This window comes from Sceloporus occidentalis, unplaced genomic scaffold (genome assembly GCF_023333645.1).
Source record: "Sceloporus occidentalis isolate IW3139 unplaced genomic scaffold, rSceOcc1.0.p SCAF_8, whole genome shotgun sequence".
Lineage (NCBI taxonomy): Eukaryota > Metazoa > Chordata > Lepidosauria > Squamata > Phrynosomatidae > Sceloporus > Sceloporus occidentalis.
In genome coordinates this window covers 13208412-13231863 of record NW_028316988.1, presented here as the reverse complement: position 1 = coordinate 13231863, position 23452 = coordinate 13208412, and the positions used below count along the sequence as shown (strand labels likewise).

General features: G+C 43.4%; 1 protein-coding gene across 12 annotated transcripts in view; it reads right to left on the bottom strand.

The window, feature by feature from the left end:
- Positions 1–23452, bottom strand: part of DNM1 (dynamin 1) — a 73134-nt gene that overhangs the window by 46062 nt on the left and 3620 nt on the right. For 8 of the 12 annotated variants that reach the window (XR_016282094.1, XM_089534795.1, XM_089534787.1 and 5 more), the window contains exons 2-10: positions 9821–9894; positions 7595–7744; positions 6201–6404; positions 5610–5708; positions 4431–4591; positions 4164–4306; positions 3610–3745; positions 2905–2972; positions 1785–1923 (exon numbers count right to left, since the gene is read on the bottom strand). Coding sequence is in view for 11 of the 12 variants with exons in the window: in XM_089534795.1 (XP_089390921.1) it covers positions 1785–1923; positions 2905–2972; positions 3610–3745; positions 4164–4306; positions 4431–4591; positions 5610–5708; positions 6201–6404; positions 7595–7744; positions 9821–9894 (1174 nt within the window). In the remaining variant the exon portion in view is untranslated. The remainder of the gene's footprint in view (positions 1–1784; positions 1924–2904; positions 2973–3609; positions 3746–4163; positions 4307–4430; positions 4592–5609; positions 5709–6200; positions 6405–7594; positions 7745–9820; positions 9895–23452) is intronic. The other 4 variants (XM_089534798.1, XM_089534788.1, XM_089534797.1 and 1 more) reach the window with 1 other exon arrangement.

The window sequence follows — 23452 nt, the reverse complement described above, 5'->3', positions numbered from 1 at the left end:
CTTTCGTTTGACCTCAGGTCCCAGACAATCTTTCGCCCCACCTGGTTACCTGCTTCCCGAATGGCCAGCATCTCGTCCAACATGCCAAGGGTTCCAAGTGCCCATGCTTAAGAGTCAAGCACCTTATATATATATAGGTATAGATATACACACATATATGCCAATACCTGGGGTCCTACCTGAAGGAGCAGGCCATGACAGAGAGTAGTAGATATCTCTCCTCAAATTTATGTTCCCGTAATTCATACGGAGGGCACCAAGTTGGGGGAAGCTACTGTAACTCTCATGCAATGTTTATGTACTACAAGTGAGTAAGCATCCATAAAAACTCATTGGCTGGCATCCTACTAGTGACATACGCAGGCGTCAATTCATCTTACACCTTTGTATGCTTTTAAAAAAAAGAAATCACTGCAAAGGTTGGTGTTTTATCTACCGTCCGTAACAAACAAAGCCCCTCCTGGACTCATTCCCCCAAAAGGCCACTCAGTGGCTGGCAGAGAGTGGATTGGCAAAGCATCCCCATAGCCCTAGTCAGACATAAAATGATTATATCAACCACTGAGAGCTCCAGAAGACTCCAGAGGATCTGTCAATAATGTCATTGGACTGTACTTGGCTATGGGGACATAGCCAGATAATTCTTCATTATATCTTGCTCTCCACCAGCTACTCCAGGACTGTGGGAATGTAGCAACTAAGTAGTGAGTCCAGGAGGAGGCTTGAGAAGAGAGACGTAGCATACTTCTACCTGTGGAACTTCTACCTGTGGAACTATTACACTACATTGTGCAGGAGCTTGGCCTTAGAATCCTGCATATTTCCACCACCCGCCTTCATCCTATGAACATGGTTTCCTATATGTCTCCAATTCTGAGTGGCTGAAGATCTCAAGTCTCTCCAGGAAAACACAGCTCTGGAGTTAACACAGAAATCTAATATGGTCCTGCTGAAGAGAGGGAACTGCCACCTTGCTGTATCTGCATTGCTGTTTAAAGAAGAAATGATTCAATGTGAAGTCGAAGGCTTTCACGGCCAGAATCCATATTTTTGGTGGGGTTTTCAGGTTATTAGGCCGTGTTCTAGGAGAGTTTATTCCTGATGTTTCGCCAGCATTTGTGGCTGGCATCTTCAGAGAATGATAGCATGGAGGTTCTCTGAAGATGCCAGCCATCATTCTCCGAAGATGCCAGCCACAGATGCAGGCCAAATGTCAGGATTAAACTCTTCCAGAACATGGCCACATAGCCTGAAAACCTGACGTTTCGCCAGCATCTTCAGAGAAGATGCCAGCCATAGATGCTGATGAAAGATTGTATGTACAGCGCTGTGTAAATTTACAGCGCTTTATAAAGGTTAATAATAATAATTTTATTAAACGTCAGGAATAAACTCTTCCAGAACATGGCCACATAGCCTGAAAACCCCACAAAAAACTAAGAAATAATTCCCTTGTATGCAATTGTTGCTCATGATACAAGACGTGGGATGGTGGAGTTTTCTGACCACAGGTACATATGCATGCGCTTTATGAGGAATGCATGGTTTTAGAGGAAGGTCAAGAGTTGTGCTTTCCCCATCTCTTTCCAATTGTCTAGGGAAGCCCAGGCTGGGTTCACTCAAGTCTAGTCATGCTGTTAGGGAGGGTGGTTAGAAGAAACAACAACCAAAACATCACTGCCAGGCAAGGGCTGCCGCCCAAATGACAAACGCTGTGCTTCAGCCAAGGGCAGGTGGGCATGAGCGTGCGTGGGTGGCACTCCATGTGCCCCTTCCCGGGTTACCTTCTTGGTGCACTGTCTAACGGTATTGATTAACTCCATAATGACCATGTCCACGCATTTCAGGCAAGGCTCTTTTATCTTCTTCACCTGCTTTTTCACAATGGTCTCAAAGGCCATGTCCGGCGTGAAGAGGCCGGTTCTAAACACCCGAGACAAAGTTGGCAAAGGGGACAAGAAGAAGGTGGGAGGGAGACAGGGCAAGGAGAAGGGCATACAGCATTACATATATATATATTTTAAAAAATCCAGGGCAATTGTTTGTTATTAATCACCAAAAACCAGCTTAGCTATCCCTTGAGTAGCACTTGAAGACACAAAAACGAAAAGAAGTTATCAACAAGAGCTCTCCAAGCCCTACAAAAGCAGTTTCCCAAAAGGAACATTGCTGGCCATATCGCCAACCCCATGACTAACAACAGTCTTTCATCCCTCAGGACACCTACTTAGGGTCAATTAATAATTACTCAATTATTTCTAACAAGGAAACTGCTGATGTGGAATCCAGCCGATGTAAGACATTGCATCTAACGGAAACACAGGTTAGGTCTGATTTCCTCAACCTGGCACCCTTCTTGAGTGCTTGGCTGCAACTACCACCATTTAGCTTTGGAAGCTAATGGTGATTTAGACCAGAAGTGGCTACTATGAGGGTTGAAAATCATGCACCTCTATAAGTGCTGGATTGCAACTCCCATCAGTCCTAACTAGCATAACCCATGGTGAGGAATTGCAGTCCGCCCGCGTCTAAAGGGCTGCATGATCCCCAGCCTTTCAACAGATTGAGAAACTGAGCTCTTGTTGATATTCAGGAAAGCAACATAAAACAATAGCTGGGGTGAGGGGGTGAAGGTAGCATGTTACCACCCATGTTACTTTCTCTTACGGATGAGATCTTCCCTTCCATAGGAAACGGAAAGGAAGCTTTACCTCCGAGAAACAGCAAGCAACCCTATAGCAAAGACCAATGGGACTCTCCCAAAGCTCAGGGGCTGCACATTCTTCCGGCCCATTTGCCAACCTACCATACCTCTGACGTCTTCAGGACCAAGGCACTGGATTTTCTAGAGAGGCTGTGAAAGAAATGGAGCAGAGGTGCTGCCTCTATTGCATTGATACGTGCCTGATACCATGGATGTTCTTTATGGCGTAGCTGATCTCTCGCCGGAGCTCCTTCTCATCAAATTCCATCTGCACCAGAAGAAAAAGGACATCATTGCTGCAAAACCCAGTATAGTAACCAAAGCTTTATGTTGTTATATAGCACCAAGTTAGCTTTGATTACAGGGTTTACTTTATAAGCTTTTTTTTTGCTACTCATTTAATTATTTCATAATGTAAAATTAGCACATCAGTGAATGTATTAATATGTTGAGCTGGCCTGGAGTGGTGGTTTGAGGGCTGGAGTGGGTGACCAGAGTTCAAATCCCTATTCAGCCATGGACTTGAACAAGTCACTCTCTTTCAGCTCCTGCAATATAGGGCTTTCTTTTATCTCATCCTAATATGAACCATAGATTTGCCAATTACCGTATGGGCCTCCATCTACTCTACTGACTTTGGGAGGACCATATCTAGTTTAAATAATTCGTGAATTACAGGATACTAAGCCTGTAATGAACACGTCTATGGATTTTTGTGGGATAAACTCTATATGGTCCCTCTTAATAGAATGGAGATAGAAGAAGAAATTCCATCCCAATACTTGTTCAGAAAACAAATGTCTCTTAGCTATAGCCTGGCATCTGGCAATAATGATACACATTAAGCAGAGAGAAAGAGATGACAGAAATGTAAAAGTGGAGACTAATGGAAGATAAGGTTTTACCTTCACCAGCTCAAAGGGGAATCTCTCGTGGAAAATGCGGTTGATCCTAGCACCTCCAGACAGTTCGTAGGTATCAATCTGATCCCCAGAACCTTCAATGCGTTTCTCAAAGTCCACTGCAAACTGTTGAACCATCCTACATGGGGAAGAAAGCCCCCAATACTATGAAGAGGAAGGCATGGTCAAAACAGTATTCCCACATAGCTAAGTAATCCAGTTCTACTGACGCTATCACAGGATTTGAAAAAACCCAAGCAAACAGGCCTAAATCTGATTGTCAATATGTACTAGAGCCCATCTATGGAATTAATGGAGAAGCAGCGTTCTAAAGTCTCGTATTCTCCCATACAAGCCAGCCTGGGATTTGTGACCTGAGGAGCATTAATGGATAGAGCCTAATGGATAGATTGATAGACTGATTGATTATTTACAGGTGATTTGATAACGTACGCGCATGACTGTACCTGATATAACTGCATTGTTAATGTTTAAGACTATTTTAGTTGCAAAGGAGCTATGATACATTTGCCAAATCAAAGAAATCCTTCACTCACTGAAGCAAAGCTTTGGTCTTGCGAGCGGGGTCATCTGGGCGGAAGTTTTTATACTCATCCACTTCTTTTTCAATTGAGAGAAGCTGACTTTGGAGCTTGTTCCGCAGGCCTGGCAATGTGTCTCGGATGTGATTGGTCAGTTGCTACACGAGAGATGGTTTAAGAACGTGAGTTTAAAAATCCCATTAGGCTGGCTCACACATATTCATATTTCTGCAAGCAATAAGAATAGGATATAGATATAATACACTGAATTTAACCATTTACCTGGTTAAGAATTTTCTGCAGGTAAGGGGTTCCCATGCGCTCAGCCATGTGCCGATATGCTGGGTGGGAAAGAAAGAATTTCCTCTCTGCAGCCAGTGCGGCTTGAATGTCCTTCTTTCCATCAATGTCCTTCTGGCTTCTGTTGACCACTCCAATGTAACCTGGGTAAAGAGAGATCAGAAAAGTCAGCCGACAAATGCATGGAAATGAACCCAGTACAGACACAAGATACAAGGCTATGGATTAATAAGGGGCAGACGGAAACTAAATGGTACAGAAAGTAGGTGAAACGGTCAGCATAGCCCTAATCATTAAAAAGCCAAAGATATAGCTGTGTTAGTCTGCAGAATCAGATCTTGTAGCACCTTTGAGACTCACTAAAAGAAAGAAATTGGCAGCATGAGCTTTCATAGACTAAAGTCTACTTCTTCAGATGCATTTGGGGGTGAAAAAGCCAACCAGCATAGTGGCCATAAGCAAAGAGTATAAACAGAGAGCAGTAAAACCTGTGGATGCCAATGGGTATAAAGCACCAATCCTAACTCTCACAGGTAAACAGTATATTTAAGGGTTTCTCATCTTAAACTCCTTTCGTAACTCCTTTTGCATGGGAAACTCAAAAGACTGCTTGATTCCCATGAAATCCATGCTAATGCTATCTGCACAGCTTATGTACATTTTAAGCTATAACATCTCACCTACAAGATAACAAATCCAGGAATGGCAACTCTCTATCAGAGAGAGCAGGGAATGCAGCCTGAGAAGGGAATGAAGCATCCAGAACTGGAGCGCTTTGCACTGCCATGTTTTAGTGCCGGTCCCATTTATATTCTCTGACAGTAACAGATGTCTTCAACTCTTCATTTGGACATCTACCAAGGAACCATAATGCCAGCTGTCCAGGACTTTGTGTTACTTTCTGATGAACCCCACCAGTAAGTTAGAAATCGTATGCTAAATGATATAAAACTAGAGTAAGAACTATTTAACCCATTTTGAGTTTTCGCTGTCCTGTTTGCTGAGCACAAGGGACTGCATCTCCAGCCTTGGAGAATGATGGCAATTTTTAGACTAGAGGGAATTCTGCCATGATGCTTGTCAGATGGAAAGTGGACCAGGAAGAAACCTTTAAGAGCAAAGGGGGAAAAGGGCAACAAGGAAAGATGAAGGTCCCCTTACCTCTCCTTAGAGGCAGCAGCTTGTTCTCTAGAACATCTCGAGCATCGGTCCCTTCATCCATCAAATCCAGCTTGGTGATAACGCCAATGGTACGCTGGCCTGTTAGATGAAACAAACATGTTATATCTTGAACCAAAATAGAATAAGCAGTCAATTCACAATCTGGTTTCAAACCAGTATCTGGTATGGACTGTGCATGAAGACCAAGAATAAAACTAGCATTCATGGATAGTTCAGCTATTTACCAGGCTGCAACTCCCTTTGGTCCAAACCCGGATAGCCAGCTGCTTTAATGTAATACCTATTATCTGTATTTCTTGCACTCTCCAACCTGGCTGCTAACATTTTAGTACTTCTTCTTTCTATTTGTATAGTCTTTAGATGACATTCTATGCATCTGATTCAGCTGCCTCTGGGCTATAAAGCTTTATGTTATAACACATTTGTTAACCTTTAAGGACTCCCAAGAATCTTAGATACTACAAAGGCAATCTAAACCAATCAACCTAGGAACTGCAATAAACCATAGTCAAGATGCAAAAGAAACTGACCAGGCTAGAGACATATTAACTGTACAGAAGATGGAGTTACCTTGAGGGTCAACTTCTTTTGCAATCTTCAGAGCATCAGAGTTGGCCAGATCCGAATTGGCTGGAGACACTGCAAGGATGAGGCAGTTCTCTTTGGTGACGAACTGCATGAGCATGTCACGGATCTGGAACTCAATGTCAGCCGGTTGGTCTCCAACGGGAACCTTGGTCATCCCTGGCAGGTCCACCAGCGTCAGGCTCAGGACTAGGCAAAGGGAGAAAAAGAAGTGAATAGAACAGCCTATGCTCCTGATGACAAATAACTAAAAGAATTTGGAAATGCAGCAGCATTGAACTTTAAACAGTCTGCCCCAATCTGGTGCCATCTAAATGTGGTGGATTTCTACTCCTAACATCTTCATTTGTGGTGGTCATCAATGGAGCCAAATAAACCCAGATGTGCAGTTGACTTGTTAAGCAATTCACTATTTATCTCAGTTAATTTCCATTCTCTGCACACAACTGAAAATGTAAGAACATAATAGATGCCAGCACAATAAAACATAGCATAGGACCCGAACAGATAGGCCAAAATAAAGCTGCTTCAGGTCACTTTGGAGGTATGCTGTTAAAATGATGCATGTGTCCTAAGAGGTCGGAAGCCTTGCCAAAGCTACGCTCCAGTCCTATGGACTACAGTGTAGCTTTGGCGCAGCTTCTGGCCTCTTAAGATGTGTGTGTCATTTAAACAGCATACCTCCAAACTGATCCAAAGCAGCTTTATTTTGGCCTGTGTGTTTCAGCCCATAGAATCCTTTCCAAATAGTACATGATGCAACCAAAGCAAAACAAGAGCTTGGAAAAGGTTCTTCATTGTACTGTATCTCCCAGAACTCCTCAGCCAGCATGGCTTTTGTACTTGCCAGTTGGGGAATTCGCAGAGTTATAATCTGTATTAATTCCAAATAGCAAACATTGGCCCCATACAGACAGGGCAAAATAAAGCTGCTTTGGGTCACTTAGGAGGTATGTTGTTTAAATTATGCATGCGTCCTAAGAGCCCAGAAGCCACACCAAAGCCATGATCCAGTCCTAAGGACTGGAGCGCAGCTTTGGCACAGCTTCCACACTCTTAGGACACATGCATCATTTAAACAGCATACCTCCAAAGTGACCCGAAGCAGCTTTATTTTGCCCTGTCTGTATGGGGCCATTGAGTTTCTATTTTATATAAGAGACACCATTTTGCTATGCCATTGTATTTAATGGGACTTGAGCATCCATGGATTTTGGTATCCACTTGGGATCCTGAAACCAAACCCCAGCGGATAACAAGGACCCACTGCAAAATGTGCTGCCATATGATCTGAAGGCACTGGAACATCAGACAAGGGGGACCACAAAGCTCCCAAGACCCACAACTAAACAGGTTGTGTTAGTTAGGGCATTGCTTACCGTGGGGAGAGTAGACCCGCAAGTTGATCGGGACGGCAGAGATTCCTTTATTTGATCCGGTCACCCTGTCCGTCTCCGCTTCGATTTCTTGACGGATCTCATCAAAGTCAGTGAACTTTTTCCCTTTGCAATGTAGAAACTCGCCATATTCTAGATGGATGCAGAAAGCAGGGATAGTGAAACAAGACAGCAGACATTACAAGCAGCCCTTATGTAAACATGGTCAAGAGCTGATAAAGATTCAACATGGATAATAATAATAATAATTATTATTATTATTTATGTATATCCCACTTCTCTGTGAGGATCAAGTTGGTGTACAATATGCATAAGAATACAACAATATAAAATAAACTCATTGTCCCTCCCACCAATACAACAGTTAAAATTCCCTTATAACAATAAAATGACATCCCATTGTTAAAACAATCAGATCAATCAAATAAATGCCTCGTGGATAAAACTCACAAGAAGAAGAGATATCAGCTGGAGGTGACTGACTTTCAATCAAGTTACAAGCCTCATCTGCTGGCATTCCCTCTTCTAGACAACTCTTAAGGTACAGGATCCAGTCTTTGCTATGGCAATCCTATGCGTCCACACCTTCTCAGCCGCAACCTCTCCTAAATCTCTCATTTTTTCCTATCGCTATTTCAGCCAAAATGGCAACAGGAATGGCCCTGCATCATTTCTAGCAACTAGTTTGGCCAGGATAAGCCTTTTTAAAAGAGGTAATGTGGATTTTTTCGGGCTGTGTAGTCATGTTCCAGAAGAGTTTATTCCTGACATTTCGCCTGCATCTGGGGCTGGCATCTTCAGAAAATGGTGGCATGGAGGTGAGTGGGGTATGTGTGTATATATACACACATATATATTCAAAGTGTGTGACTCTAGGCTGGGAGGAGTGATTTCTATGTTAATCTGTGCATTGCTCTGTTGTTGAATGGCAAGGCTATGCAAGGAGATTTTGTGTCTGCTTCACTAGTGGTCCATTGTCTGCTGGGGAAAAACCCTGATCCTGGCTGGTTTTCATTTACATTTGCTGGGTCTTGATTTTGGTGTTTTCCAGGACTAGTAGCCAAACCTTGTTTACTTTCAGGGTTTCTTCTTTCCTGTTGAGGTTGTCCAGGTGTTTGTGGAGTTCAATGCCTTCCTTGTGCATCCTGACCCAATAGTTGTTGGCATGGTCCAGAATTTCAGTGTTTTCAAATAGCATTTTATGCTCAGGATGGTTTATATAACATGTTTTGCTACTGCTGATTTTTCTGGCTGACTCAGTCTGCAATGTCTCTCATGTTCCTTGATTCGTGTTTGGATGTTGCGTCTGGTGGTCCCAATGTAGACTTGTCCACAGCTGCACCGTATGCGGTCAACTCCTGCGGCTGCAAAAGGGTCCCTCCTATCTTTCGCTGAGCAAAGCATTTACTGGATTTTCTTTGGTTGGTTTATAGATCATCTGGAGGTTGTGTTTCCTCACCACTTTCCCTATTCTGTCTGTAACTCCTTTGATGTACGGTAAAAATACCTTCCCTTTGGATGGTTGTTTGTACCTTCCCTCCTCTGGGTTTTTCTGAATCTGGCAGCCCTTCTGATGTCTCAGTGCTGAAGGGCTGGAAGTCAGGAGGAAACTGGTTCCTGACTCCCACATTCTTCTCTTCTCTTCTCTTCCTTCTTCTCAGTTAATGGAGTACAAACTACTTTTTCACTTTAAACTCACTTTGCAGCAATGTAAGTAAGCTGAGGACAAAGGGAGAAAGTGGAAGAAGGAGAGAAAACTAACATCTTAAAAGCAGTACATAGAGAGATCTTGTAGCACCTTTGAAACTAGCTGAAAGAAAGAAATTGGCAGCATGAGCTTTCCTAGACTGAAGTCTACTTCCTCAGATGCATTTGGTGGAGTGGAATCCAAATGCATCTGAGAAAGTAGATTCATGCTGCTAATGTCTTTCTTTCAGTTAGCCTCCAAAGGTGCTACAAGATCTCTCTACGTACTGATCCTACACACTAACATGGCTACATCTTTGCTTTTTAAAAACAACTGGGGGGAAAACAACATGACAGAGGCTTAATCGGGATTGTCCCTGACAAGTTAGAGGATATGGAGTAAGAACAAATATTGGATGTATTCTGTTTTACTCTAAAAACCGGGAAGAGATGCAAGCAATTTTGAGGAAGTCCTTTGACATTTGTACAGCACTGATATAGAAGAGGAAACCACTCACATACCTGTATTGGAATTAACCAACTGCAGGACCAAGGGGCGCCTGGTGACAATGCCAGACCCACGCGGAAGGAAGTCCCTGCAAGAAAAAGGAGGAATCCTGATAAGACAGCCGTTTCCTTCCTTTGGCCTCTTTGGCTAAGGGCCATGCGAGGCATGACATCCACCACATCCGTCCTTGTTGAAAATCTTAGACAAGGACCTTCCTTTCAGTTCATTTTTCCAACCACAATCCACAAGTTTTCATTTTCACATACACACACACACACACACACATGCAACCTTTTCCCCAGATGTTTTGCAGTCCAAATTCCAACAAGGGGTTGTGTTGCAACCCACCCACGCACCCATGGTCCCCTTAGACTTGCATCAGCAAACTCTGGCGCAGTCCTTGGATCGCCCAGATTCCTTCCTTTGCAGAGTTCTTCTCGCGCAGAGGCTCTGACACATGGGACATCTCTGACCGGAGGGAAGAAGCGCATTAACCACATCTTTGTCACTGTCCACAGTCAGGCCTGACCTGACACAGAATTAGGACTATGGCAAATGGTGATTTTACACTTGGATATTGTTAACTTCGTAACAGGGCCAGCTCCACGGCAGGCATTGCTGACCACTGACTCTGTACCACAGATATATTAATTTAGGAGGACCTGTATATGCTCAACTATAAGTCGACCTCATGTATAAGTCAAGGATTTTCCCAAAAGTAAAAAGCAGCCGATTCTGTCCACCTTCTGTGCAGGTTAATGTTGGATTAATGCTCAATGCTCCCAATGTGTCTGAAAACGATCCCACTTTTCCTGGATCTTTCTGGGATTTAAATCCAGTTGCTGCACAGATTTTGGGCACTTAGCCTCCCAAAGTGTGATAAACTCCTAGCTCTTGTACAGGGGACAAATAATATACTTATTTGTACAATCTCAGGTAGCTGATGTTGGGTCCCCTCTGCGATCAGATTTCTTTGGGGAATTCTTTGCTTCTCTATATAACATTTGAAACTGAGGACTGATAATTCTCTGGGGGTATAGCAAAGATAGCAACTATCAACCCAGTCTAGAGACAATGAATGGCCCTTTCTGTGTGCAGATGGACCCTACACCACAACATTGTACTACCCTGGCAAGGCTGTGTGTTGATAGACTCTGAATGCACTGATTCTTTGGGGCAACAATCGCGCAAGTAGTGCTTAAAATTAACCAGACAATAGCTGCTCACAAACGCCAGTCTGGACATACGACAATAGAAGGCAAACAAGAAGCAACAATGAAGAATGGATGTTCCCCAGAAAAGAGCTCAGGAAGTGAACCAAAATGCAAAAGATCCCCAAGAAAAGAACTCAGGAACCTATGGAGAATCCTGATAATTTTAGGTTCCAAAACCAGGCATGGGGAATGAGTTGCTTTCAGGTTGTCCCATCATCCTTTACCTAATGGCATCAGTGATAAGGGCTGATAGGATCCGGAGTCTAATAACATATTATATGGGAAGGTCCTTCCCCTCAGAGCCACATCTGATGGAAACATGGGAGAAGGTCTTCTCAGTGGCTGCTCTCAGGCTACAAGACACTCTTCCAAGGAAAGCTATGCCTTTAGAAACTGGCTGGAAACGGGGGAATGGACTTTTAAAGGGTAAATGCTGAACTTCTTATTGCTGACAATGTTGACTAGGGCTGATGGGAGTTGCAGTTAGCAACGTCTGGAAGGCTGTGCATTTCCCATCCCTGAAACAGAGGATGCCTTAAACCAGAATATTGTCCTTTCCTAAATCTGAATGCATGATCACCCGGAGTGGAGATGGCCTCTGTTGGAAATGCAGCCGGCTGTTCTTGATTTGCGCCTCTGCAAGCGACAAGCCAGAACTTGGAATCCAGGTTTCCAGCTGAACTGCATCACTTTTGGAAGGACAAAGGTGGCAAAACATGCTGTTGTTGCTGCATCCGTTGCCCGTATTGCAGGCAACATCTCTGCGTGGAACTTAAATAGAAACATAATTCAGCCAGAAAAGCCAGCAAAGTGGCTATCACCGCTCTGCAGGGATTTCTGACTTGATGCTGCTGTACTATCCTTAACTGACCCCAGGGAAAGTGAGAGGCAGATGCTGATGTTGAATTGCAACAAGGGCCCTGACATTGGCTAGAGTAGGGCTTTTGCCTTTGGGACAGATGTTTGTAGGGCTCTATTACCACTACTACTACTACTACTACTACTGCTACTACTAGAAGCAGCAACAGCAGCAGCAAGTTGACAGGAAGAAAACCAACTCATTGCAATGAGGTGTTGGAGCTGGAGAAGAGTTCTATGGCTATTGTGGAGTCCTAAAAAGACAGACAGACAGGTCTTACAGCAATACAAAGCTGAACCTCACTAGAAGCATAGATGACTATGCTTCGGACGTATCATGAGACGCGACTTACTTGAAAAGAGGACAATACTTGGTAAAGTGGAAGACAGTAGGAAAAGAAGATAAACGCACTACAAGCGGATTGACTCGGTCAAGAAAGCCATGGCTTCAAGTCTGCAAGACTTGCAGCCTTGTTAATAACAAGGCGGCGTGGAGGTCCCTCATTCATAGGGTTGCCATATCTTATTTGCAAATACAGTGAGTTCTTGGCATCTTCTGGGTTTGGTTCCAGGATCCCATGTGGATACCAACATTTGTGGATGCTCAAGTCCTATTATATACAATGGCATAGTAAAACAGTACCCCTTATACAAGATGGCAAAATCAAACTCTGCTTTTGGGAATTTATATTTATATTTGGGCACATTTTCAAGCCATGGATGGTTGAATCCATGGATAAAGAATCCGTGGATATGGAAGGCTGACTGTAACAAATCATCATCATCATCACCACCACCACCACCACCGCCATCCCCCCTTTGAATGGGGCTTCTTTCCAAATAAGTGTGGCTAGGCTTGCGCTGCTGCTTGCACAATCCTGCTTTCACAACCTCCCAAATCTAATAAGTAGTTGCCCATAATGTGAGGCTGTAATGCTCAAGGGGAGCCATTTCCTGCCTGCCTTCCTGACGCACAACTGTTATCGCCTGTTTCCATACCAACAAGACATTCGGATGCCTGGGCCACCACCTGCTTTCATCAACAGGCAAAAAGGGACAGAAAAACAAGATCCTCACATGTTGACGTCTTTTAGAAAACAGTCCTTCGCAAATACCCCCCTCTCTGCCGAAGGACATCATATATTTCAGCTATTGGCACTACCCTGAGCCCAAACAGATATTTTTTAAGGGACAAAACTGATAAAATTCTTCAGTTCTTAAATTTTTCTCAGCTAAATTTGGATCCCGATGCCTAGGATCCAACACTGACCAGTGTCCAGAAATAACAAGAAAACTAGGAATGGGAAGGGCAGCTATGAATCGATTTACATTTGCCCTTTGGCCGGCCGGAGCGGGTCCATTTTGAATTGATTTATTCATCAATGTGAACCGCAAGGGGGTTGTTTTATTTTATTTGCAGCAAGAAAATGCATTTGGGGCAAATGTAGCGTGAACCATACTCCGCTGCCGAACTGGTCCATCGATTCAGATCGCAAAGCAATTTACTTGCAAGTGGGAACGTGGCCCTAGTAATAAACCATTCTGGACTTTAACTGGAAGGTTCAGGAGTTCAAAATGCAAAGTGCATTAATTCCAGGCCAAGTGTCCAGGCCTCTGGGATGCCTCCTCTTCTCCTTCTCTCCTCCGCAAGGACATCCCTTCCATATTTATTCCCAAACATCTGCAAACACTCTTCTAAAGTAGCCCTTAATCTCTTCAGGAGAGCACTAGGAGGAAGCTATTGTCCTATTTGCTTCAGATGGCAAAACAAAAGAAATCTACCCAGATTTCCTCCACATTTGGAGAAGAAGGGGGAAAACATCCTTAAGGCAAGAAAAAGCTTGAAGTCCTCAAACTGGAGGTTTAGTCATACTATATATATATATATATCTGCTGAGTGCGTGTGTCTTTTCTCCTGACTTGGCAACTTAGCATTTAAGCCATATGTTTCAGAGCCCCGAATTCACCCGGGCCAAGTTTCACTTTAAACAAAACCTGTTTCCCACCCAACCTCTTAGGACTGATTTGGTGCACATGAATGCATGCTTCTTGGCTTTGCAATGTAATCTTCTGAGCGCAGGAATGCCAAGGAGGGGAGAAAACCAATACAGGCGTACTTCAGTTACCAACGCTTCTAATGGTGACACTCCTTTCTTCAAGGCTTTTTATGTCAGCATTGCTTTTTCCTCTTTTTCCTCTGTCTAAGTAGAAGGTTTTTAGCAGCATTGGCAGCAGAAGGATAGTGAAGAAAGGCTGGAAAAACACAGGCTTTTGGTGTTGGGTTGCAGTAGCGTGTCTGCAGTAAATAATGCAATAAAACTTGACCTGGGAAAGAAAGAGATGCTAGTCTAGCTTTTTATCAGCATACAGATGGTCCCAGGTTCAATCTTCAGCATCTTCTAGGATGCTGCAATCCTCAAAAACTGCATCCAGACAGTATGCAACTGGCACCCTCCAAACAAGTTCTTGGAGACCCTCTTAAATGACATAGAAACCTAAGGATATTACTGTATAAAATGCTTTCTGTAATAAGACCAATGGTTAATAAGCTCTTTCTTTGTTGTTATGTGATCTATTTATAATGCAAGATGTGCATCTTAAGCTTAGGCATGTATTTTTATTTAGTTAGTTAATTTTAATGTCGGTTCTGTAATCGTATGGAAGTTTGGATGTTTGCTTTGCAATGGTCTTTGGATTAAGCAATAAACTATCTATCTCCAAACATTTCTGACTAAATAATTCCCATCAATCCAAAGTGGTCCACCTGGAAGGCCATGTCAATGTCCATTTCGTGTGGAAATCTTGCGTGGAGAACAGAAAAACTCTGAATAAGACAAAAACAATTAGTTATAGTCTGACTTAGAAACTTGTATGATGTATCCCTGCCATCTCTGCATCTCATGAGATGTTTTCTTATTGCTGCTTCATTACTTACTTGCAAAACTAAACTAAATATAGCAACATATATATATATATATATATGCATGCCATTTTGCAATTTCCACTTGTGTCTGGTGCACTCTCTTTCTCTTTAGCAAAAAAAGCTGACTTTGCAAAGGCCACCCAGATACATTTTTACACATGAAACAAACAACGAACATCTCTTCTATGATCTATGCTGCTGTTAATGTAGCAAGAGCCATTTAATTAAACCAAAGTTTAAGATATAAACTGAGCCTGCTGCAGATGTATGAAATGCCAAAATGGCTTGAATCCTCCCATCGTTCCGAGAAGATGCAAATCTTTCCCATATCATTGCCTTCTGATGCCCCACGATAGACATGAGGTCAAATTCAAACGAATCTGCCTCCTTCCCTCTCTCTCTCTCTCTCATTGCTGTGATCTCTTTGGTAATCTCTGTCTATTTCTTTAAGCTGATTGTGTTTTTACTTTTAATAGAAGCACCTCTGGGTATATATAGCTGGGCAGAGCAAACCAGGAACATCGGAAACTGCATTATACTAAGTCAGACCCTTCATCCATCAAGTCCAGTATGGTCTCTATACTGACTGGCAGCACTTTCCCCATTATCAGTCCCAGTTCTGGGAAAGAAGTGGGATACAAAAAGATATAATAAATATAATCTACTGGAGATGCTGGGGGACAGAACCAGGAAACCTTTTGGGGGGTTTGTGGATGAAATGTAGTGTATAGCTGAACTTGCCAGTCACAGAATCAGTTTCCTGGGGAGGATGCTTCTTTACCTTCCAACATTTCAACATTATGTATTTTTATGTAATTTCGTAAACCGCTTTGAGCTTTTTGAAAAGGCGGTATATAAATAAATTTATTATTATTATTATTATTATTATTATTAACTCCCATTGTGCTGATAAATCTGTAGGGCCTCCAGTTGGAAGAAGCCAATGCTAGTCAGCAACTAGCTCAGAGACACCTGACTGTAACTCATTGCGCCTCTGAGCTGCGAGTATTGGATTGAGAGTTAATGAATGAATACAGTATATTTATTAGGGTCAGCAACCAATATAGTCTCAGAACTAAGACTGGCCAAGATACAGTTGTGCCCCTACATTTGCTGAGTTTAGGGGTGAAGGACCCCCGTGAATGTGGAAACACCACAAATTAAAAAAAAACACTATTTTACCTAAGAGAACACATCTCTAGAAATCTCTAGCTCCTCCAGCGCAACTCTATGGTCAACATCTACCAGAGGTTGACCATAGAATCATGCTGAAGGACCTACAAGTGCCTAGAGAAGTGTTTTCCCTAGGAACGTCTCACACAACTCTATGGTCAACGTCAGCAGAATTGCACTGGAGGCCTTAAGAGATTGCTAGAGAGAGCGTATTTATCAAAGCTGAACAAGTGGAGGGCCAGCCGTGCTCTTCTCCTTTAAATAGACAGCAAGTCTGGCGATGGAGCTGCAACAGCAGCTCAGAGCGTGCCGCATCTTCTTTTCCAAGGCCCACGGCTCTTGCGAGGCGGAGGTGCCAGATCCTGAGCTGCTGTTTCCAAGGGTAACCACGTCGCCGCCTCGCCACCGGAGGATGATCTTAATTGCATCTGAATCTGCAGAGCCCAACTCTGCAGCAAGGCTGCTGCTACCCGGCTGGCAGCCTTCCTGCATCTTCTTCCAGGCAGATGGAGGCTCCTTTGCATCCTTCCAAGGCCAAACCCCAACAAGGCCAAAACTCAAATGGCAGGGCATGGGTTTTGAAGCAGCAGGTTCAAATCCCTCCACTGGTTGCCTTTCAGCATCTAAACAACATGTTAACCAAAGCATACACCACCCGCTCTCTAAAACCCAGAGCTGGGGCTGGCTCCACGCTTAGGCAGAGTGAGGCAGTTGTCTCCCAAGCTAAGGACTGTGTCCTAAACTATCTGCCCACTGATCAACTAGATCAGCAGAAAGAGTATGTATTGGTAAGAATCTAAACAAATGCACAATATTCTGGCATTGGGATTACATCTAGGTGTAAGCCCATCTGATACTCAGGTTCCTGGCTGAAACATCTTTCCCAACCTACAACTTCTACTATATGGACTACAACTTCTGTTACATCCCCAACATGGCTGGGAAATTAACACTCCAATGTACTTGGAGGTGAGCAGGTTGGGGATGGCTACAGATCTTTTGCAAAGACTCCATTTCCCAACATGCTCCACGGCAAAAAGAGTCCGACGGCACACAAGCATATAAATAAACCGAAATCCGATTGCCGCTCGACTCTCTCCCAATAAAGCCATGTGACTTTGCATCAGCAGCCATTGCAAGCGGCAGCGGAAGAGCTGGAGGGGAGAAAATGGCACACAGAATTATCTCTCTCTCTTTTTATCTTAAATCCAAAATTTAATCTCGCCAAAGCAGCCAGAGAGCCGACAACTGCAAAGTGGGTTTCAGTGTGTCTGCCTTTTTATTTCAGAAGGGATTTCTTCTGCAAGGACGGAGGAGTTGTGTAATATATGTGTATAGGATGCTTTCACATTGCCGCAAGCTAACCTTAATGCACTCAGCTACTTATGTCGACGGATTCATCCTTAGGAAGGGTCATTGCAAGGGAGGGAGAGACAGACAGACCAGCCAGGACAAGCACATTCTCTGCTCAACGCAGCGCAACAAATGCGATCCTCCCAGCTCAGAGAATGAGGAAGGCATCTTCTCTGAATCATTAATTTTCATGGTGAATTGCTCATTGCTACTCCTAGCAAAGCCATGCTTCTCCTGCACTCCACAATCTGATTCTTCCCGCCTTAAATATTCAATGCAAAGGTTGCATAAACATGTCATTGCCATTGTTTTAATTTCTTAGGGTGTTGCTAGAGTGTTAACAGACCATGATTTGGAAAATCCAGGTTTAAATCCTCTACTGATCCACAATGGATTGGTCGCTCCCTCTTAACCTGAATCACCTTCCAGGGCTCTAGAAGCATCCAAAATTGCTTACTGATACTTTGAATTTGATGGCATATCTAAAATGAACCGAAACACCAAAAAATTTGAAACACAAGGAAAAATATCATGGAAATTTAACTAGGGTCCAAAACACACTGCAGAAATAAGGGATGAGGTTAGAGGAGACATTGGGTACAGGAGGCAGATGGGAGGACAGCCATCCTCCTTGGTCCAAAACACAATGAAGAAATAATCTAGTTTGAGACCGCATTAGTTGCCCTGGCTGAGTCCTAGGGAATCCTGGGAACTGTCGTTTATTGTGGCACCAAGGAAGTCTTGCAAAATGACAGTTCCCAGAATTCGCTAGCATTGAGCCAGGGCAGGAGGATGGCTAGCCTCCCATCCACCTCCTATGCCCAGTACCTTCTCTAAACCCATCCCTTCTCTTTCTCCTTTTTCATTTTGTTTAGCATCCATGTTAAATCTCCTATGCTCCCAGCCTGCAGAGAGCTTTGTTTTCTCTTCTTCAGGTCCATCCCACGCCTTCGGTGGACTTTTGTCACCATAATCTGGTGTCACACACCCCATGCTGCACACCCCCAGTCCAATCTGCACCTGCACCTGCACACAGCCCCACACACCGCCAGCCCCCTGGACATCTGCTCTTATAAAGAGAGGCTTTGCAGGGTTGAGTAATCCCTTAACAGGCCAGTAAGCGATACTGGGAGAATAATTAGGAGTGACTAAGGCTGATCCATTGTAATGGGCGAAGTGGGAAACCACCCCTTTAAGTGTGGCATGCGCACACATTTACTTATGGGTTTATTTTTAATTTTACTGGGGGTGGTCAGAAGATAGGTCTGATCAACGGCAAGGTTTCTGGACTCACAATTATTCAACAACAGTGGGAAGCAAACTGCACTGCCTGAAAATGATCTTGCACATGTGAAAACAGCTTGGTATAAACAGTAATGGTGGCTCACAGATTGAGAAGCATCTGATGTCTCCAATGCTGGGCAACAACCACAAGTGGATTTCTCAACAGAAGAACTATGAATCCCATTTGCTGCACTCAGAATTCTCCTAATTCTAAGTGGATAGGAGCCAGCGAATTGTAGTGTTTTGAGACAATGGCTGGAGAGTAGGGTTCAAATCCGCGCTCAGCCATGAAACCCACTGAGTGACCTTGGGCAAGTCACACACTCTCAGCCTCAAAGGAGGGCAATGGGAAACCTCCCTCTGAACAAATCTTGCCAAGAAAACCCCAGGATAGGTTCACCTTAGGGTCGCCATAAGTTGGAAATGACTTGACGGCGCACAAAGGTCTTTTGCACATAGCCTGGATGGTATTGCTGAGTCCAAACCAGAATGGACCCACTGGACCAACTCTTAAATGGCAAGTTAATCTATAGGTAAAGGCCATTCATTCAATGGATCTGCTCCAATTGGAACAATAGGATTCAGATGTAGGTCTTTTGCACCAGGCGCCTATTGGCGAATCTTCATTTTGTTCAGTTAAAAACAACAACAGAGTAGATCCTCCAAAGCTGAAGTCTGACCACTTAAATTATTATTTTATTCCCGGGGCTTTTTTAAAAAGTATGAAACCGATTTTAACAATCCATACAGCTTCCCAACTCTTTAATTCTGTGAGTCTACGATTCTATAGTTATACTGGGTCATCTGTTTTAGAAATGTTTCTGTAAGCTGCTTAGAGTTTATATTATGAAATGTCTTGTTGTTGTTGTTGTTGTGCGCCTTATAGTGAGTAGGATACATTTTTAAATAAAAGAAGAACCATCTTTAGACAGTTCTATTAGATAGATATAAGAAATCCTCGGAAAAGAGTGCTGGAATTGCTAAAGAAAGGTGTTCTTGGCAGGAGACAACGTTGCAGGAAAAAGCAGAGGCTACAGAAGGTGAAAACTGCTCACCTATTGATTGGAAATAACCAGCCAAGTCTTGGGCTGCAAAGCTCTAGAAAAGATTAGGAAGCACTTTGGGAATTAAATGCTTTCAAAAACCCAGTAGCTGTGAGAGGCAGGGAGGGCAGTATGCTTTTTCCAAGGTACTGGATGCAGAGATTGGGTGCACTATAGATCAGCATCTCATCCTGGATTGTAAAGAATGCCACTTTGGGTCTTGATCACCTAAAGCAAGCAAGACTTACATCCAGAGGACCAGAAGAGGAGAGGGAATCACCATCCATCCACCATCCATCATTTCCACTTTATTCAATGTATTCCTAAAGGAATGGTAACCTAAGGATTCCCCATTTCCACATCCCACCTATTCCTTCCTAAAGGTGTGTGCTCCCCCAAAATGACCACAACACCCCAGACCTAGCCACCATAGCTAATAGTCAGGGATGATGGGAGCTGCATGCCAGCAATATATGAAAGACCACACGTTCCCTAGCTCTGGGTGATGTGTGTTGTCAGAAGACAGTATTTAGCCATCAAGACGTTCTGCCACTGAATAGGAAAGACAAGAGAGAACCCCTGTCCTGCTCAATACAGTTGGCCCTCCTTATCTACAGATTTTTTTTATCCATGGATTCAAGCATTCATGGCTTGAAACTATTCCAAAAAATATATACATTCCAAACAGCAAACCTTGATTTTCCATTTTATATAAGGGACACCATTTTGCTACACCATGATATTTAATGGGGCTTGAGCATCTATGGGTTTTGTTATCCACAAGGGATCCTGGAACCAAACTCCAGCGGATAACAAGGGCCCACTGTATACGCAAATCCCGTCCTGTTCCATATATGCAACATCCAGTTGTGAAGTCAAAGGCTTTCATGGCCGGCATCCATAGTTTTTTGTGGGTTTTTCAGGCTATGAGGTCATGTTTTGAAGAGTTCATTCCTGACGTTTCGTCAGCATCTGTGGCTGGCATCTCTGAAGATGGTGCCCCTTATATAAAATGGAAAATCAAGGTTTGCTATTTGGAACTTATACTTTTTATGAGTATTTCCAAGCCGTGGACTGGCGGATGAGTCTTAGTAAAAATGAGTGAGCAGGGCCTCCTTCTCCACTTGATCTGAGGACCACAGTGGCTCTCAAACTGTGTCTGTCTAGATATTCTTTATGCCTTATTCAGCAAAGCCAATGGTCTATTCTGGAAGCTGAAGTCTAAACCATCCAGAGAATTAAAGGTCAAGAACCATTGGCTTGAGGGGTTCAGGAAAAATGAGGTTGCCTTCCTTGAGTCGCCTTGAGTCCCTTTACTGGGAGGAAGATGGGATATTAATAATTATTATTATTATTAATATTATTATTCTTCCTGTCCCCCACAATTTGGTGCTTTACCTTCGTAGGACGGAACCCAATTAGACCAGCAAAAAGACCTTAAGACTTAACCAGTTTTCTGGTCCTTTTTGAAACCGATCCACACAACTGAAGCTCATTTTGCGCTTCTTTTTATACAAGAATGGAAGACATGGGGAAGAATCCCAAATGAAATCTCTCCGATTTCGAATTCAGGACAAGCGAACATGATTACAAAGCAGTTTTCTTCCGCTCCCACACACAGAGTCCAGAAGAGGCATCATCATAACATGGCTGGCTGCAGCCATCTTCAAAATTTATTGCTGTGTAACATAGGAAGCAAGGGGACGGTTTCGTCGCGACAAAGATGGTCTTTATTCCAGGCTGCCTCCCAATTGCACCTGAGAGCAAGAGATGCAATCCTCCTTTGACACCTTGATCTCATTTTCTCCCCAACAATTCATCCGAAAGGGGTTTTTTAACCGTTTTGCTCTCTCTGTGCAAAACAGCTCCGCTCAAAACCGCTCATCTAAAAGCAGATGCAGCAATGTAATCTGCTTCCATGGAGACAACCAAAGGAAATCCAGTGAGGTCACATCCTCAGCGGCTCTCTGGCAGTCAAGAGACTGTCCGCTGATGAGGCACAAAGCACAGAAATCCATGCATTGACCCTCCCCAGGAAGCTCTCCAGTGAGCTGTGAACATTTTTTGCAAAGCCTGTCGACATTAAACAATATCCCTTGGTCTAAGAGTCAGTGGGAAATAATAGGGTATATCGGTTTTGGTGGGGGTTTTTCTGTGGCTGGCATCTTCAGAGGGCGGTGGCATGGAAGTCTGTGGAGTAGACTGTATATACTACTCAGGTATAAGTCTAGAAATTTTAGGCAAAAAATTGACTCCAAAAACCTGGGTTGACTTATCCATGGGTCAATGTAAATACTGTATTTTAACTTATGAGAAGCCATTCCCTTTCTCTGAATAGAATAATAAAAGACAAGAGCTTAGTCCATCCTGGGAGCACCAACAAGAATCACCATCACCACCATCACCACCATCACCACCATCATCATCATCATTTTATTTTCTTATATCTCGCTTTTCTCCCAATATAGGGACTCATGGCGAAGAAGCATGGATCCTCTCTGCTCTCTCATTCATCCAGCCTTTATTTTGAGCACAAACAATTATGCCTGCCTGAATTTTATAAGTTCTTTGGCTTATCATTTTCCTTTGCATCATCCTTTACATCCTTTGTTACACGCCCCTAACTTTTAACCTTCAACTTATCCACCGGTCAAATATCAAAATCCATACTTTTGGCCCCAAAAACCTACCCTGGACATATACATGAAGTCAACTTATAGTGGTGTATACCTGTCGGTCCCATAGGTATATATACTCCGCACACTTCCATGCCACCACTCTCTGAAGAGGCCAGCCACAGCTGCAGGCAAAATGTCAGGAATAAATTCTTCCATAAGCCTAAAAAACCCACAGAAAACTATGGACGCCGGCTGTGAAAGCCTCCGACTTCAGAATACGGTTGCCAGGTTAGGACTCTGAGTTTGAGGGACAACGCCTGAGACCTAAGGAAGCCCCTTGGGACGTCAAAGAGGGACCACTCCTGTTTGTAGCATTAAGCATGATATTTTAAACATCAGCCGCAGTTGCACAGAGTATGCACTTCAAAGAAGAAGAAAAAAACAGATCCAAGAAATGAAAAATACATGCATGCACACATATACTAATTTTTCAATACAGTGCTCTTGCCCTGGGATTCTTCCCTCGGTCCTGTAGACTAGAGAACAGGCTCTGAAACGCAAAGCCAGGCTCTGAAAATTGGCAACCCTATATGACTGGCATCACTTTCAGGTAAACAGTCCCACAGATCTCAAACGTCTCCAGAGCACAGCCTTGGCATTTCATGAGGCTATATCTGTGTTGTGTGAAAAGGGCACTAAGAACAATACAGCTGTCATTTCCTCACCTGATTTGTTCTGTTCTGCCTTACTTGCTAGGTCAATGGTACAATAACAAAAGCCTTAACAATTAATCTATGTTTTTGTTTTAGAACGTGACTGATTTGCAAATAAGCATCCAAGCAGATCCCTTTGAACATGTGTGCCATGGGGAGGTTACCAACCCCTGAGCAGCATCTATAGGATCTTTCCTCTTTCTCTGGTCCTATTGAGGGCCATCTTCCTCAACAGAGAATGGTCCATCCTCGCTGCTTGGATCGAAGCTCCTAGCCCTGAAAATCTGCCTGATCCTAAATACAATTCGACAGCTTTGAGACTGATTTGTTCCTCCCCCCCCCCCAAAAAAAAAGACAAGAGCTGGAGGAGGTGGCCATTTTATAGCCTTTCAAAGATAACAGTATTAAAAGCGGTTTTGTGGCGAAGAGACCATCAAGAGGGAGAAGGATGGGTTGACCCAAAAGAT